Source organism: Cebus imitator, unplaced genomic scaffold (assembly GCF_001604975.1).
Source record: "Cebus imitator isolate Cc_AM_T3 unplaced genomic scaffold, Cebus_imitator-1.0 Scaffold217, whole genome shotgun sequence".
In the NCBI taxonomy this organism is placed as follows: Eukaryota; Metazoa; Chordata; class Mammalia; order Primates; family Cebidae; genus Cebus; species Cebus imitator.
This window is the reverse complement of record NW_016107532.1, coordinates 105356-123857: the sequence shown is the minus strand read 5'-3', so window position 1 is coordinate 123857 and position 18502 is coordinate 105356. Positions and strand designations below refer to the sequence as shown.

General features: G+C 40.2%; 1 protein-coding gene across 3 annotated transcripts in view; it reads left to right on the top strand.

Annotated features, from left to right (window-relative positions):
* Positions 1-18502, top strand: part of DDX42 (DEAD-box helicase 42) — a 45796-nt gene that overhangs the window by 23120 nt on the left and 4174 nt on the right. For 2 of the 3 annotated variants that reach the window (XM_037745956.1, XM_017549173.2), the window contains exons 3-14: positions 1292-1353; positions 2869-2905; positions 3728-3877; positions 7819-7923; positions 9468-9587; positions 10630-10806; positions 12021-12149; positions 12746-12845; positions 13698-13745; positions 14763-14860; positions 15632-15908; positions 16637-16863. In XM_037745956.1, the coding sequence (XP_037601884.1) occupies positions 1310-1353; positions 2869-2905; positions 3728-3877; positions 7819-7923; positions 9468-9587; positions 10630-10806; positions 12021-12149; positions 12746-12845; positions 13698-13745; positions 14763-14860; positions 15632-15908; positions 16637-16863 (1512 nt within the window). In that variant the 5' untranslated portion in view covers positions 1292-1309. Of the gene's footprint in view, positions 1-1289; positions 1354-2868; positions 2906-3727; positions 3878-7791; positions 7924-9467; positions 9588-10629; positions 10807-12020; positions 12150-12745; positions 12846-13697; positions 13746-14762; positions 14861-15631; positions 15909-16636; positions 16864-18502 lie in introns of those variants that run through there. The other variant, XM_017549174.2, reaches the window with a different exon arrangement.

Genomic DNA, 18502 nt, shown 5'->3' with positions numbered 1-18502 from the left:
TACAGGCATGCGCCACCACGCCCCGCTAATTTTTCTATTTTTAGTAGAGATGGGGTTTCACCATGTTGGCCAGGATGGTCTTTGTCTCTTGACCTTGTGGTCCGCCCACCTCGGCCTCCCAAAGTGCTGGGATTACAGGCATGAGCCACTGTGCCAGGCCATCAAATTTTATAGGAAGTATAAACTTTTCTAGTGCTTGAACTAGGTGATTTATTTTTAGCCAGTGTTCTGAAAAAAGATTTATGTAGGCTTAAACAATATGTTCTACCACTGTTGGTGACCTGTTTCTTATGTTACATTGCTTATATCATCTTCAGTTTCTAGTCTTATAGCTGGTTCAGTCCTCTGAAAAGTAGGTTGTTTGTATGCCATGCTTCTCTTTAAAACAATTTATCTTTATCAGGAACATTTGGTTTGATAGAACACTCAACCATGCCATGGTATATTTAGTGGCATTTTTTAAAAATCTGAGATTGCTGGAAAAACTCGTGGTGCTTTATAATGAGAAAAAGTTGTGCAGAATGTGTATAACCTTGGGAAAAATTACTTAATTCTTCTGACCTTGATTTTTAAATGTGTAATACAAATGATTAATTTAGATCAGTGATCATCAATTTGTGGTATATAAGAATTGCCTAGGGAAAATGTAAAAACTACATATATTTAACTTGCTCCAGCCCCAAGAATTCCGATTTAGTAGGTGTAGAGCAGTGTTTTCAGCCTTGAGAATGTTGTCATTTTGTGCTGGATTTGTTGTGGTGCTATTCTGTGTATTGTAGAATGTTTAGCAGCCATCCTTGGCCTCTGCAAACCAGTAGCCTCAGCTGTACCCCACTCCCAAATTAAAAATATCTCTAGACATTGCCAGATGTTGCGTAGGGGCAAAATTGCCCCAGGTTGAGAACCACCCTTCCAGAGTCAGTTGTATAAGGTCTTAAGGTACACTTTGAGGAAAGCTGATCTGCCTGAATTAAAAGTACTTTACATCTGTAATTTTATCATTAATTTATAAAAAGCAACCAAAGATTGTATTTGTGAAGCAAGCATTTTTGTTCATTTTTCCATGAGTGGCATATTATTACAGATAAAAATCATGTAGTTCATATACAGCCATGTTAGAGCATTTTGTTATTTCTTTTTAAAAAATAATTGTCAAAATGCAATTTGATTGTGTCAGAATGCACTTGTCAAACACATAGCTAAAGCTATTATGGCACTTGTTCCAATCTAAGAGTTGTTTCTTTCAGTGTTTTTAGTTGATGTGATTCTACACAGCCTTTTGTTTCATTAGGATCAGGCAGCTAGAGACATGAAGAGGCTTGAAGAAAAGGACAAAGAAAGAAAAAACGTAAAGTAAGTTGTTTTCTTCTTCCTCACAAAGGTTACATGAAAACTGCTTAAGTATTGCAAAGCCTATTCCCCCAAAGTTCATAAAGAAAAAATACTGAAGTACACAGTGTCTTTATTTGAAGTTATTCCTATATCTTGAATACTTCTTTAAAAATAGAGATGGCAACAGTCTTCACATTTGCAATAATTAAAAAGTGTTCATTTTGGTAGAATAGTATTTGGTTTTTGACTGTAAGTAGTTGTTTAGTAAACACAGAAATGAATTATAGTAGAGTTTAGGGGAGCATGATTACTAAAGTTTGGGCTCGTTATTCTGAGTTTGTCTCATAATTAATATAAAATAGGTTAATGCCTATATGGTTGATTATGAGAAGTAATGGCAACTATATCATGAAAACTATGTACAGTTGAAATTTTGAACAACACAGATTTGAACTGCATGAGTTCACTTATGGGGTTTTTATTCAACCAACACAGATGGAAAAATAATATTCACAGTATAAAAACCTGTGTAGAAGGAGGGCTGTAGTAATACCTAATACCTAATTTCATTTAGGGAGTGACATCGTGCTTTAGCAACCATAGTCAGAGCTTGAAGTATTTTATTTTCTGGGAAAGAAAAGTCTCCTCTGTACCTTGATTAATAAACTCCTAAAGCTTTTTCTACCAGGCATAGTGGGACTTTTTCTCCCCGGCATAGTGGGACTTTTTCTCCCCGTGCTTGGCAGTTAGGGCTTCAGTCCCTTCCCAGCGTTCCTGTGCTATATGGAGGTTTAGCCATGTTTTTGGTATTCACTGTATGTTGTATCCCTTCCACCTGCTCTACACTGGTGGTGGTGTTTGCTGGTTGCCTTAGGAATAGCAAGTGCTCTAGGTGTGGCAGAAAGTCTGATTACAAAGAGATGGTTGTGGGAACTAAGCAATGATACTTTCCCTATAGCTCCTGATAGATATAGCAGGTGGTAATGGCCCCCTTCTTTATGTGAACTATTTAGAAGTTTTATCCCCAAACTCATAAAGGAGTTAATGTAGTTTTTCTCTGTCTCCATCCCTAAGGTAACTGCTTTTGGCTGAAAACTGTTTATCCTAGAGCTAGAAACTTTGGAGACAATAAGAAGGCTGGGCCCTTCTTTATAGTATATGCCAAATGCAGGAATTTTTTTTTCTTTTTGGTATGAAATGCTTTTCACAACCGCATTTTTTGTATGGATTCACAAAACTAGGATCATTTGGTATCTGTCTTCAGAAAGTTTTTATGTCTGATTACCTTGTTAGTAACTACTGTTTCCAGGGGTAGCATATCATCCCATTTAAAAGAAATGCAAACTGCAGATTATAGAGTGAAGCTATACATATATATAATGGGTGGATAGTTTACAGTGTGCTCATTGCTGCTTTGTTATTGTTAGTGTTGAGAGTTCCTGTGCTGTATGGAATTCGACACTAATCTGCTGTAAGTATGGAGCTGGGTATGTGGAACATTTGCAGGGAAGTTTGTTTCTCCGCTTGTTTTTCCAGGGGTATTCGAGATGACATTGAAGAGGAAGATGACCAAGTGAGTTCCTATGCAGTATTTCTATCTTTTATTTTTATCCGCAAAGTCTATACTGGGGACAAGCTAGAGCTTGCCTTCACTTGAAATGGCCATTCCTGACATTCAGCAGGGAGTGTCATTTGATTTGCTCCTTTTGTACCTATGTGACCAATTGGTAGTTTATAGATTCACATGGCTTTCCCTTATATTGAAGATGGAATTTTTCATCAACTATGACATCAAAAGCAAATGTGAGCTTTATTCAGTTTGCTTCTTTTTAAATCCAAAATTAATGTTTATTCTGTTAAATCAAGTAGTAGAGTAGTATGGGATCTACTGATGACCTCTGGTAACATCTAACCTCTACCTCTTAGTAAGAGTCCTGTTTGTGGTTCTTGTATTTCAAGATGGAACATTAATTACTGCCTGTTAGTATTTTCTTCCCCATTGTTCAGTTGTGGAATGATGAGAATCAGTGAGTGGTAGCCCTTTCCAGGTTTGTGACCTTTCTGATTAGTGTTAACTTCTAAACTTGGATTATTAAATCCACAGCATGTGTTCTATGGCTCTGGGCAGGGTTGATAGACACCTCACTCCAGGAAGGCTGTGGAAGAGACAGATTTGTAAATCTTCTATTACACAAGTTACATCATTTTGTAGTACTGTTTAATTGATTTCTTCTGAATATTGCTACTGTTAAAGGAATCATTACTAGAAGGGTCTTGCCCTACTTGGTAGGTATTGTAACTGTGCAGTCATCTGGTACACTGTGTGCACTAATTACAGAAGCAGAAATATCTCAGTTGTACTTGGGTGTGATTATGTTCTTGTGCTTTCCTGCAGGAAGCTTATTTTCGATACATGGCAGAAAACCCAACTGCTGGTGTGGTTCAGGAGGAAGAGGAAGACAATCTAGAATATGATAGTGATGGAAATCCGATTGCACCTACCAAAAAAATCATTGATCCACTTCCCCCCATCGATCATTCAGAGGTATGGTGTTTCTTGCTGAATTTGATTCTTGTTTCATGCCAGTACAATTTTCTTCAACTTTTAACATTTAGGTTTTCCCAGTAGTGGAGTATTCTTAATCATGGGCATATGCGTCTTGTTGTCTCTACTAAGTGGTTGAGCCACAAATTCCATGAAGCTTTATAGCCTATCTTGCTCTGAGGTATAGCCGAATCACTTACATTTGACTTTGGAATTAAAACTTTTTTTTTTCTTCAAATAATTGTACTTGTTTTCCAGAATCAATACTTAACATCTTTATTTATTTATTTTTTAAGACGTAGTCTCTCTCTGTCGCCCAGGCTGGAATGCAGTGGCATGATCTTGGCTCACTGCAACCTCTGCTTCCTAGGTTCAAGAGATTCTCCCTGCCTTACTTAGCCTCCCAAGTAGCTGGGATTACAGGCGCCCACTACCACGCCTGGCTAATGTTTTAAAAATATTTTTGGGTAGAGATTGGGTTATGCTATGTTAGCCAGGCTGGTCTTGACCTCCTGATCTCAGGTGATCTGCCTGCTTTGACTTCCCAAAGTGCTGGGATTACGTGTGTGAGCCATTGCACGCGGCTGTGACATCTTTCAAACTGGGAACATTTTGGGCCTGTGTTTACTGTTTTTTGTTGTTGTTGTTTTTGCTGTATTGCCCAGTCTGGCCTCAAACTCCTGGGCTCAAGCAATTCTTTCACTTCAGCCTCCTGAGTAGCTAGTACTACAGGTACATGCCACTGCACCTGGCTTGCATTTATTTTTTTGTTGTTTTTTTTCTAGACTGAGTCTTGCCCGTTCACCTAGGCTGGAGTGTAATGGCGCAATTCTTGGTTCACTGCAGCCTCCGCCTCCTGGGTTTAAGCAATTTTCCTGCCTCAGCCTCCCAAGTAGCTAGGGCTACAGGCGCCCACCATCATGCTAGCCATTTTTTGTATTTTTAGTAGAGATTGGGTTTCACCATGTTGTCCAGGCTGGTCTTGAACTCCTGACCTCAAGTGATCCACCTGCCTTGGCCTTCCAAAGTGCTGGGATTATAGATGTGAGTCACTGCACCCATCTGCACTTTTTTTAAAATTGCTATGCATTTTTACTCTTGGTCCCAGATCTGGGGCAGATGAGAGGCTGTGTCTTCAAAGTGGAACCAGTAATTACAGGATCCTTAAGGAATGAGGACATCAGTATACCCACTTGAAAAAATATCAGTCTTTCATCCAGGTTAAATTTCAGCAGAGATCTTAGATACACTGATGCTAGAGCAGTGGTTCTCAGTGTGGATCAAGGACCCCTTCCAGGGAACCTACAAAGTCCAAACAATTTTTATCATACCAAGATTATTTTCCTTTGTTACTGCATCAACATTTGCATTGTTGGTGTAAAAGCAGTGATAAGTAAAACTGCTGATGCCTTAGCATGAATCAAGCCATTGGCACCGAACTATTCTATTAGGCATATTCTCTCCTGTCAGACCATTGCAGTTAAAAAAGAAAAAAGCCAGTTTCACTTAAGAATGCCCTTATGGAGCCGGGCGCGGTGGCTCACGCCTGTAATCCCAGCACTTTGGGAGGCCGAGGCGGGTGGATCACGAGGTCAAGAGATCGAGACCATCCTGGTCAACGTAGTGAAACCCCGTCTCTACTAAAAATAAAAAAAAATTAGCTGGGCATGGTGGCTCGTGCCTGTAATCCCAGCTACTCAGGAGGCTGAGGCAGGAGAATTGCCTGAACCCAGGAGGCGGAGGTTGCGGTGAGCCGAGATCGCACCATTGCACTCCAGCCTGGGCAACAAGAGCGAAACTCCGTCTCAAAAAAAAAAAAAAAAGAATGCCCTTATGGCTGGGCACAGTGGTTCACATCTGTAATCCCAACACTTTGGGAGGCCAAGGTGGGCGGTTCACCTGAGGTTGGGAGTTCTAGACCAGCCTGACCAACATGGAGAAACCCCGTCTCCATTAAAAATATAAAATTAGCCGGGTGTGGTGGCACATGTCTATAATCCCAGCTACTCCAGAGGCTGAGGCAGGAGAATCGCGTGAACCTGGGAGGCAGAGGTTGTGGTAAGCCAAGATCGTGCCATTGCAGTCCAGCCTGGGCAACAAGAGCAACACTCCATCTCAAAAAAGAAAGAAAGAAAGAATGTCCTTATGAAACAGTAAAAATTATTAAATTGTAACCCTTGAACTACATGTCTTTTTATTCTGTGCGATAAAATGGAAAGTGCGCATAAAGCATTTCTGTTATGTACCAAACTATGATAGTCTTTTGAAGAAAAGCCCTTACGTGTTTGAGTTGTAAGGTGAACTAGCTACTTTTTTTCATAGAACACGATTTTCATTGGACAAAATCAATGACACTTCAAGGAAAACAATTGAAAGTATTTATTACCAATGATAGACATTCAAGCTTTTGGTCAGATGCATTGGCTCACGTCTGTAATTTCAGCACTTTGGGAGGCTGAGGCAGGTGGATCACTTGAGCTCAGGAATTTGATACAAACCTGGACGGCTTGGTGAAACGCTCTGTCGCCCAGGCTAGAGTGCAGTGACGTGACCTTGGCTCCCTGCAACCTCCTCTTCCTGGGTTCAAGAGATTCTCTTGTCTCAGCCTCCTGAGTAGCTGGGATTACAGGCGCGTGCTACCACACCCGGCTAATTTCCGTAGTTTTGGTAGAGATGGGCTTTCACCATGTTGGCCAGGCTGGTCTCGAACTCTTGACCTCAAGTGATCCATCCACCTTTGGCCTCCCAAAGTGCTGAGATTACAGGCATGAGTCACTACTCCAGGCCTGGAGGCCAGATTTTCTTATAGGCTTAAATAAAGCCAAGCTATTGCAACAATTTGAATATAGTAGGAGTTATTTAAGTCAGACATTAATAAAGAGATTTGCGAAAATATAAGACAGTGTCACTTTTCTCACCAACTTTTTTGATGTATCCAGAATTACAAGTTTTTTGACTGCCTATAGAATGTTAATATTCTTAAAAATAAGCTGAAGAGCCAAGCATGGTGGCACATGCTTGGAGTCCCAGCTACTGGAGAGGCAGAGGCAGGAGGATCACTTGAGCCCAGGAGTTGAGTCTAGCCTGGGCAACATACCAATACCCTGTCTCTTACAAAAAAAATGTTTTTATTGACTGACAAGCCTAGGGGAAAAAAATGTTTATAAAAAATCATTTAGCCAAATTGATAGGTAGCGATGTGCTTATGTTTTGTATCCCTAGTACAGTAAGCTATGAAAAGAATAATAGAAGTGACTTCTACTCTCTCTGGAATTGGCAATGCTTGGCCATACATTTTTTAACAGTTATAAACAACTCCATGTTTTTAAACAGAATAGAACTCCTTCTAAAAGCAGAGATACCTCTAAAAGAAATATTAGGAGTGTTTTTAAATCCCTAGAGCTAGGTTAAACAGCTAAATTTAAAACATATTTAAATGTCATATGGTGAAATATCTTCTCTGTCCTCTGAGGTCGTTGGTATTATAGAAATCCTTAGTCTGCTTCAAGGTTGTTCAAATTCGAGGTTTCCTTAAGAGTCTCTTTAGGAAGTAGGTTGGTGTTAGGCCAGGCACAGTGACTCATGCCTGTAATCCCAGCTACTCAGGAGGCTGAGGCAGCATGAGAATTGCTTGAATCCGGGAGGCTGAGGCTCCAGTGAGCCAAGATTGCACCACTGCACCACAGCCTCGGTGATAGAATGAGATTCTGTCTCAACAACAAAAAAAGAAGTAGGTTGGTCTTTATACTGAAAATAGGAATAGAAAACAAATTAGCTGTACTTTTTAGGATCTACGTTGAAAATAGGTTAATTTTTGTTGCTCTTTCTAGCTGGAATGGCTTTACTTGTGTAATATTTGGAAAATATTATTTTGCATTAAAATCAAACTTACAGGATTGACTCTTGAATTCTAGACTAACTTTGAATAATTGGACCTGCAGATTGACTATCCACCATTTGAAAAAAATTTTTACAATGAGCATGAAGAGATAACCAACCTCACTCCACAGCAGTTAATAGATCTCCGCCATAAGCTCAATCTTCGGGTAAGAAATCATTAAGCTTAATATTCTTCTATTAATGTTAATTAGTCTAGATTGAGTATTATTGGTTATTTAAACTAATAACCTTGAGTTTCTTTTCTAATGGTCTCTGAACTGTCTTTGCCAGAGTAATTATTATATCCCCTGTGTTCATGTCACTTAGTTTGATTTTTTAGTCTTCTAGATGTGTTCATGTCTCTTAGTTTGATTGTTTTAGTCTTCTAGATGCTGTTTGAGGATAGGATCATTTTCTTCTTTCATTTGTCAATCAGTTTTGTATGTTCTGTGCTGGATGGGCTAGTGATGAAGGGTGGGAGTCCCTATCTAAAGGAAAAGGAAACAAGATTAATAGATGTTAACATATGATATCTTAGAATGTTTTGAAATTAAGGTAAACTTGTCTATCAAATTATAGGTAGTATGCTTTATTTTAAAAATTAGAATAAATTAATACCTTTTGAAAACATGCATATACTAATTTCAGAATGGTTTAAATTGTCCACCAAAAAGTTTTGGGCTGCACATTGGCCACATTGGTTTAAGATACTGGTAGATTTCAAATGAAACACACAGAAAAACTATGCTATGCTATCTACTCTAGTATAGACACCTTTTTTGCCTGTGTGCACCTTATAAGTTGCTACACAATGTTTAAACTCCTGTTTTCCAGGAGGAATATGTGTATGTGTGTGTGTGTGTGTACGCATGTCTGTTTTCCGAGGTTACTCACCTTCCCAATGCCTCAAGAAAATTTTTAAGTAAAATCCATGAAATCCTGACTGGAAATATTAGCATCACCAGAAAATCAATCAAAGGTTACCACTGTTGGGGACAAAATGAAAGTTATAAGCTCCATTCTTCACCTGGGTACCATTTCAACAGTGCTTCACAGTGGCTGGGCCATCAGTAAGTGAGATGTAGTTCATCAGGCATAGCTGAAAATGGAGGCGGCAGATTATATCTTTGTAGACAGTATATGTAGATTTGTCTTATTTGGAGCCTACTTGGAATTGTCAAGAATAAGATATGGTTTTTTTTGTTGTTGTTGTTAAAGATGGGGTTTCACCATGATGGCCAAGGCTGGTTTTGAACTCCTGACCTCGGGTGATCCACCCACCTCAGCCTTCCAAAGTGTTAGGATTACAGGCGTGAGCCACTGTGCCCGGCTGATATGTTTTTTTTTCCTACCATCTGGTTAATATTTATGCAAAATGGCAAAAGAAAGAACATTAATGACTTCCCAATTCATTGAACCACGTTTTTTCTTTTTTCCTTATGTTATGAGAAAATTTTGATTTAAGAGATTTTTAATCATTTAAAATTATATGACAATTATCTTGGCAATATTTATAGTGGAGTTTTTAATATGAGGTTTATATTTGTTACCATTTGAGGTTTTGCCTTTTCATTGTATGATTTTGGCTTATAGACTTGTATTTTCACTTCATACTCCAAGTAAAATGCTAGATCCAGGTAAGTATTCTTGAACTTCAAATGCTGTTAATGTTGAAGTACAAGTCACTCTGGGGAGTTGTCTTTATCTCTAGGTCTCTGGTGCTGCACCTCCTAGACCAGGAAGTAGCTTTGCTCATTTTGGGTTTGATGAACAACTTATGCACCAGATTCGGAAATCTGAATACACACAGCCCACTCCAATACAGTGCCAGGTAAGTACAGCATAATACAAGGAAAATAAAGTAGGATAATCTTTCATGACTATATTATTTTAAAAACAAATCACAGCAGTAAAACAGTGTTTAGTGTAGAACTGTATTGATAAGGATAGAGGTATTTATCACTCTAAGAAGTCACTAAATAGCTGGCAAATATTCTTTTGTATCTGAAAATACGATATGAAGAAAATAATTTATTAGGCCTAAACCTAACCAAAAAGGTTTGTATATGGACGTATTTAGCACTGTCAATGACTAGAATTCCTCTGTCTGTGACCTGAAAATTTTCATTCATTACTGAAAGTTTTAGCTTCTTGTTCCCATTACGGGATTTATTCATTCTTATGCAGGAAATTCTCATTTTCTTTATATGAATGAGATAGTCTGTACCTTCTCAAGGGGGGGAGGTTTAAAACATTTTAGCAACCCTTCATTATAAATTGTGATTTTTCTGTGTGTGTTGTTTAAAAAAAAACTGTGTGGGGTTGGCGGGGAGACGGAGCCTCGATCTGTCACCCAGGCTGGAGTGCAGTGGCACAGTCTTGGCTCACTGCCATTTCTGCCTCCCATGTTCAAGCAATTCTCCTGCCTCAGCCTCCCAAGTCGATGGGATTACAGGCGCACGCCACCATGCCTGGCTAATTTTTTGTATTTTAGTAGAAATGGAGTTTCACCGTGTTGCCCAGGCTAGTCTCAAGCTCCTGAGCTCAGGCAGTCTGCCTTTCTTGGCCTCCCAAAGTTCTGGGATTACAAGTGTGAGCCGCCTATATTTTAAGCAAAACGGTGTTGTTTCTATTCTGTAAATGGTGACTGACATCCACATAACAAAAATGATGTCATTTTCTCTAAATCAAGAAGTTCATGAGAATGTCAGATACTAATATTTCTATTTCAAAACTGGTATGCATTGCCCAGGATATGTTTTGTTCCATTGCAAATAAATATCATTAGTAGTCATTTATCCTTCCCCCAGATTTGCTTCAGTACATCTTTAGAATTGAAATTTTAGAGTGGTTATATTTTACTTTTTCTCCAGGGCGTGCCTGTGGCATTAAGTGGTAGAGACATGATTGGTATTGCCAAAACAGGTAGTGGGAAAACTGCAGCCTTTATTTGGCCCATGTTGATTCATATAATGGACCAGAAGGAGTTGGAACCAGGCGATGGACCAATTGCAGTGATTGTGTGTCCTACCAGGGAGCTTTGCCAGCAGGTATGTGCTTTCAATAGAATGCCTTCTTCCATATGTGGACTAGCTAGGGACCAGCCAGTGAAGTGAGGTAGAATGACCAGGAAATTTTTTTTTAATTGTAATAACATACACACAAAATTGATTATCTTGACCATTTTTAATGTACAGTTCAGTGGCATTAAGTATATTCACTCACAGTGTTGTGCTGCCAGGAAGTTTTGGAAAATATTTTGTGTTAAATATTTTCTGTATAACCAAATATGTACTTTCCCTTAAAAACTACTGTTTTTATTTATTTTTTTTTTTTGAGACAGAGTTTCACTCTTTTGCCCAGGCTGGAGTGCAGCTGCATGATCTCAGCTCACTGCAACCCCCAGGTTCAAGCAATTCTCCTGCCTCAGCCTCCCGAGTAGCTGGGATTATGGGTGCACATTACCACAGCCGGCTAATTTTTGTATTTTTAGTAGAGATTCAGTTTCACCATGTTGGCCAGGCTGGTCTCGAACTCCTGACCTCAAGTGATCTGCCTGCCTCGGCCTCCCAAAGTGCTGGGGTTACAGGTGTGAGCCACTGTGCCTGGCCAAAACTACTGTTTGTTTTTATTTTTTTATTTTTTTTGAGACAGAGTCTTGCTCTGTTGCCCAGGCTGGAGTCTCACTCTGTTGCCCAGGTGCGATCTCAGCTCACTGCAACCTCCAGCCCCCAGGTTCAAGTGATTCTCCTGCCTCAGCCTCTGGAGTAGCTGGGATTACAGGCGCCTGCCAGCACGCCTGGATAATATTTGTATTTTTAGTAAAGACAGGGTTTCATTGTGTTGGCCAGGCTGGTCTCTAACTCCTGACCTCACGTGATCTGCCTGCCTTGGCCTCCCAGAGTGCTTGTATTACAAGTGTGAGCCACCACACCTGACCAAAACTGCTGTTTTTAAGAGGAAAAATCTCTTGTGATATGGAGACTGTATTATAAGCTGACAGTTTTTCTGTAGGGTGAATTTATTTGTCTTGGTAGAAAAACAATGACAGGATCAGGAAGAAAAGGGGGTAAAATGAGTAAGGTAAGATTTTAGATAATCTGTTGAGATGTGATAATGGTATTTTATTCATTTATACCTTTATGAATAAAGCCATGATTTTAAAGCATGGCATCACATTCTGTTTTTCGGAGCTTCATTTGGGTTGTGACAGAGATATTTGTTATTGTCACAGTTTGTTAATATATTATTAACAACTTTGTAGATCCATGCAGAGTGTAAGCGGTTTGGAAAAGCATATAATCTTCGATCAGTGGCCGTGTATGGAGGAGGGAGTATGTGGGAGCAGGCCAAGGCCCTTCAGGAAGGGGCAGAGATTGTCGTGTGTACCCCAGTGAGTATGCCTTTTGTTTAAATGGCTTCTCAGCCTCCCTTGGTATGGAAAACACAGTTAGTTTTGCAGGGAATTTCCCCTAAAATGTGGTAAAGCAGAGTTGAGAATATCCTGATGAATGGCAGCCTGTGGTTTTCACTTTGGTGGCTAAATTAGCAGTCCATTAAGAGTCTTTGTGACATATAGGCTAGTAGCTACAAATTCCCTCTATGTCAAATAGTTTTACTTATGCTCTCCCACAAAATGATTACCAAGTTCATCAAGAATCAGAAAGATTTATATGGTCAGAACAGCCTAGAAGAGTATAGTTTAAACATTAAAACCTGTCAATATCCTTTAAATCAGGTCATTTTAGAATGTCTCAAAAAATGTTTCTGCCCACTTTCCCACAGAATTTAAATCACAATGTCAAGGAAGAAGCCAATTGAGGTTTCAAAATTTCTATTCTTTTGAGCTAAGTGCATAATGTGGCTGTTGGACCAGTATCTTACAGTCTGAGACTAGAGAATTAGCACTTTTGCTAGGAGTACAACTGCTTAGAAAGTCCCTGTGAATGCCTATAATTATACTTGCTGTTCATTTTGTGGATCTCCTAGGGTCGACTGATTGATCATGTGAAAAAGAAAGCTACCAATCTTCAAAGAGTCTCTTACCTTGTGTTTGATGAAGCAGATCGAATGTTTGACATGGGATTTGGTATGCCTTGAATACCAGTTTCTTCTGTCTCCATCCTCATAATATTAGTTTTTTTTCCATGTCTTTCTAGACTTTTTTTTTTCAGCATGAGAGAAGCTAAAAATACTCCTGGATAGGGTTAGACTGTAGAAGTGTAATAGCTAAGACAAACATTTTTAGGAGTTTTCTCTGGACAAGTATGTTAGGTTTTATTGGGTTCAGAAAATTCAAAGTGTCTTTGTATATAAGGGGAATATTTTCTCTGTCTTTATTTTTATTCATATGTCTTTGATCATAGACGTTAAGTTCTGTATTCTCGGGTAGGTGAATGTCACATCATTCAAGGCCCTTTGTTTTCCTATCTTCATAGCTATCTTTAATGATTGGAACAGTGCTAGACCTACCCCGGTTGGATGGAGGGAAAGTTTTTCAGTTTTATGCTGAATAATATGTCTAGGAGTTTCTTGTTTCTTTTTTGAGATGGAGTCTCAACTCTGTCACCCAGGCTGGAGTGCAGTGGCGAAATCTCGGCTTAACTGCAACCTCCACCTTACAGGTTCAAGTGGTTCTCCTCAGCCACTTGAGTAGTAGGGTTTACAGGTGCCCACCCCATGCTCAGTTAATTTTTTGGTGTTTTTAGTAGAGATAGCCACGTTGGCCAGGCTGTTCTCAAACTCCTGACCTCAAGTGATTTGTCCGCGTCAGCCTCTCAAAGTACTAGGATTACAGGCATGAGCCACCCATGCCTGGCCTGTAGTTTCTAATTTTCCTTAATTCTTATAATTTCTTGTGTAGACTTGAAACAGCTTTTTTCAGGCTTCCCAAACTGTATTTCAGGTTATAATACTAATTTTACTGTTCTGCTTCTTCCAGAGTACCAGGTTCGATCCATAGCAAGTCATGTTCGTCCTGACAGACAGAGTATGTATGAAGCACCTTTGTTAAAGCAAATTTGAACTTAAAAAGGACTCTTATAAGCACTCAGAGTTATGGAAGTAAAATTATCGTGTGTATTGGTGAGAATCATAATGAGGGAGGTAATGAGTTTAGCTGGACAGGATCTTAGAGAGCACTAGATATAACTTGTTCCTTTTATGTTTTTTTTTGAGATGGGGGTTTCACTTTTGTTGTCCAGGCTAGAGTGCAATGGCGTGATCTTGGCTCACGGCAACCTCCACCTCCCGGATTCAAGCTATTCTGCCTCAGTAGCTACTTGTAATCCCTCCTGAGTAGCTGGGATTATGGGCATTTGCCATGATGCTCAGCTAATTTTTGTATTTTTAGTAGAGACAGGGTTTCTCCATGTTGGTCAGGCTGGTCTTGAACTTCTGACCTCAGGTGATCTGCCCATCTTGGCCTCCCAAAGTGCCAGGATTACAGGCATGAGCTACCGTGCCCAGCCACTTGTTCCTTTTTATAGATGATAAAACCAAGGCTCAGAAATTAAATGAGTTGCCCTAAATTATATAGTTTTATCAGTGGGTAGAAGCAGTGTACAGTACAGATCTGCTGATTTGAAATCAGAAGTCTTTTTCTGAACCATAATGACAACTTCTCTTAATTAGAAATGTAATAAAAATAGAATAAGACCAAATCTTTCTCTAGTAAATCAATTTTTTTTTTTTTTTCTGGGGAGATGGAGTCTCGCTCTGTTGCCAGGCTGGAGTGCAGTGGTGTGATCACGGCTCACTGCAACCTCTGCCTGCTGGGTTCAAGTGATTCTCCTGCCTCAGCCTCCTGAGTAGCTGGGACTACAGATGAGTGCCACCACACCCGGCTAATTTTTGTTTAGTAGAGATGGGGTTTCACCGTGTTGGCCAGGATGGGGGGGTGAGCTTATGTAAATAAAACTGCATAATCCTGAATGCCAAAGAAACATAATGGATGTTCATAAAGATAACATATTGTTTCTCTGACGGAATATATCTTACCTTTTAGCTCTCCTATTCAGTGCAACTTTTCGGAAAAAGATTGAAAAGTTGGCCAGAGACATCCTGATCGACCCTATTCGAGTGGTACAGGGAGATATTGGAGAGGTAACCCTAACTAAGCAGGGCTTGATGGGACCTTAATGAGTATATTTCTCATATTATGGAACACAGAATTAATTTCTCACTATTGAGATTAAAAAAAAGATGTTATGTTTATAGATGAGGCAACATGTTTGAGATTTGCTGTTTTGCAAGTTGTGAGGATAGACGAAACAAGACTGGCAAAATGTTGGCAATCATTGAAGCTAGGTGATGGGTACGAGTTGATTTTGTTCATTTTGCTTTTATTTGTGTGAATGTCTTAAAACTTTATAATTGGTTTTTAAAAAAGGCTTCAAAACCAAAAGATCTTCCTGGAAGCATACTACTGTGTGTTAGGTTGGAACTGAAGTTTTAGTTATTGTGGGAGGAGGCCTACACAGCGGGGACAGGGTGACCTGAAAGGCCTGGCAAAAATCAGGTTTCATTTCTTACCTGGACATATGTGCTATGTGGAAAATTTCTCTGAATTGGGACTTGGAATTCAGTTATGGCTGCTTAGAGAATCCTTCAACTGCTTGGCATGATTATTGTTAAGGAAAGCTCTACAAAGTAGTGGGCTGTACAAATTAGGTATGTATACTAGGTGGAGAGCAAGGTGATTGAAAAGGAGAGGTGAGTTTGAGCTGCACTTGACTTGCTGAAGTAACGCCCACGGAGAACTGGGATGGTTCTAGATCTTCTTGCTGCAGGTAGAAAATATAATGTCTAGCCTTGTTGAGGTGGCGGCCTGTGGCTCCAATGTCACAATCATCTATTTCATTTCTTCCTTCTTAGGCAAATGAAGATGTGACACAGATTGTGGAGATTCTCCATTCTGGACCTAGTAAATGGAACTGGCTTACCAGGCGTCTGGTGGAGTTTACCTCTTCAGGGAGTGTTCTCCTCTTTGTTACTAAGAAGGCCAATGCTGAAGAGCTAGCCAATAACCTTAAGCAGGAGGGTCATAATCTTGGGCTGCTCCATGGGGACATGGATCAGAGTGAGAGAAATAAGGTCATTTCAGACTTTAAGAAAAAGGACATCCCAGTCCTGGTGGCCACAGATGTTGCAGGTAGAGTATGAATTTTTCAACAACCTTAAGTTCCTAGGCTATAAGGGTACTGTGTCGTCTTATATAAGACCTGTAATGTCTGAACAGTCTGATGGAAAGACTATTGGCCTGACTGACCACTCCCACCCCAATCCCCAAGGAAGCAGCAGTCAGCACAGGGATCAGTCTGGAGCTCTGGATGCCACTTTTCGCACAGTATTTCTCTCTCACCAAAGAATCCCTACAGCTAGAAGTCACTTGGGGAAAAAAGGCAATGAATGCCCTATTGTATGTCTGAATATAGTAGATATTTTACATTGATTTACTGTCTACAGGTTAATTGGGCATACTTCACTCAGGATGAGAAGAGTTTTTGGAATATGATTTCTGGCTTTGTTCTGCCAAGTTTTAATAACTACCCTTAAACATTGGTAATTTTTCACAGAAAGGAGAGAGAACTCAGCTTCAAGACACATTTTAAAAATACATTCCCAGTGCAAGAGAAGAGGGCATGCCCGATTATTAATGCAAAATCCCTTACACTAGAAGGCCTAGCATCATAGAATCTATGGTGGTGACATTTGTTTTTGAGTGGTGACTTAACATGCCTGTATCTCAGCTCACCAAACTCCCCATGCACTTTGCCTAGATAAGGGAAATGTGACTTCTTAGAGCACTAGCATTTCTGTTTACTTTGATCTTTTGACTACAGATGAAGAATAAAAGAATTCAGTTGCTTTTTATTTCAGCCCGTGGTCTGGACATTCCTTCAATTAAGACTGTCATTAACTATGATGTGGCACGAGACATTGATACCCACACACATAGGATTGGCCGCACAGGAAGAGCGGGTGAGAAAGGTGTAGCCTATACCCTACTCACTCCCAAGGACAGCAATTTTGCTGGTGACCTGGTCCGGAACTTGGAAGGCGCCAATCAACATGTTTCTAAGGAACTCCTAGATCTGGCAATGCAGGTGAGGGGCTGGGTTCACTTTAGATTGCTCTTGGTTTAACCAAAACATTTCAGCAATCCCGGAGCAGATAACATAAAAACTTGACAGGAAAGTTGGGTCGCAGGAAGGATGTGGGATTTATGAGGTACAGATAGGAATTGTGAGATACTAAAATTCATCTGGTCTTAGCACTCTTTCAACAACATCTGTGTTGAAAAGCTCTTGCTTCCTTTGTGCTGAAATCTCTCTCTCTCATTTCTACCCCATAGGACACTTAGGAGTAAATTTAATCTGAAAGATGGTTACTATTCTCTCTACTGCTCTTCCCTCCCAAAACTTTTCTTTTGGTGGGGGAGTGGAATGTGTGGTGTCTTTAAAGCAATAAATGTATAGTGCCTCTTAACTATTCCTTGCAGCCTGAGATCTCAGACCTCTGACCACACTGATTGCCTTCTTCCAGGTGTGCTCCAGTCTAAAGCTGAGTGAGGCATTCTAGCAAATCAAACCTAGAGTCATCTGAATCCATGCTGTCCCTAAATTACAAATGCGTTCAAAACACTTTCTGAGAGCAGAAACTGTTTAAGAGTTTGTCAAATGCCTAGGCCAGCTCACACAACTGGTACATCGCAGCTGCAGTGTGGCAGTGTCTGAGTTTCTGGTCCTAGGAGTAAAGGACCTGTGCTTCAAGAGAGAGAATAGAATGTTTCCTCCCCTGCTCCTGAGCACAGAGAGTCAGTCCTAAATAACCTTTTAAATGAGACACATTTTACATTTTGTCTTTGGCATTTTCGTTCATCTCTTTTTGTGCCTCAGCCTTTCTGTGCTCAGGACTTTGCGCAGGCCTGCTGCCCTACCTCTCAAGTACTTTATTTTGCTGGTAATATGTGATTGTTGGATAAAGCTTTAATCTCCCTAGAGATGTTTGCTTTTTTCTTTTTTTTGAAATGGAGTCTCACTCTCACCCAGGCTATAGTGCAGTGGCGCAGTCTCAGCTTCCTACGACCTCTGACTTCCCAGTTCAAGCAGTTCTCCCGCCTCAGCTTCCCAGGTAGCTGGGATTACAGGCATGTGCCACCACGCCTGGCTAATTTTTGTAGTTTTAGTAGAGACAGGGTTTCACCATGTTGGTCAGGCTGGTGTTGACTCCTGGCCTCAAGTGATCCCACCCGCCTTGGCCTCCCAAAGTGGTGGGATTATAGACGTGAGCCACCGCCCTGCATTCTTAAGAGAATATGAATAAATAAGGTGAGTATTATTCTGGCATTCGTCAAGTTCAATGAAAACTTTTAGGCTTTGTGGGCAAATAAAATTTTCAGTTGTGTGGCTACCATCTTTTCCAGGAGTCTGTTCCTGTAGTCAATTCTGATAAGCCTCACTTCACATAGTGTTTTTCCTTTGCTTCTGAACATACCAGTTCTTTAAGCTCCAAATGTTTATGGCCAATAGTATGTATAGGTGATTTAAGAAATGAAAAATAGGCCGGGCGCGGTGGCTCACGCCTGTAATCCCAGCACTTTGGGAGGCCGAGGCTGGTGGATCACTAGGTCAAGAGATCGAGACCATCCTGGTCAACATGGTGAAACCCCGTCTCTACTAAAAATACAAAAATTAGCTGGGCATGGTGGCGTGTGCCTGTAATCCCAGCTACTCAGGAGGCTGA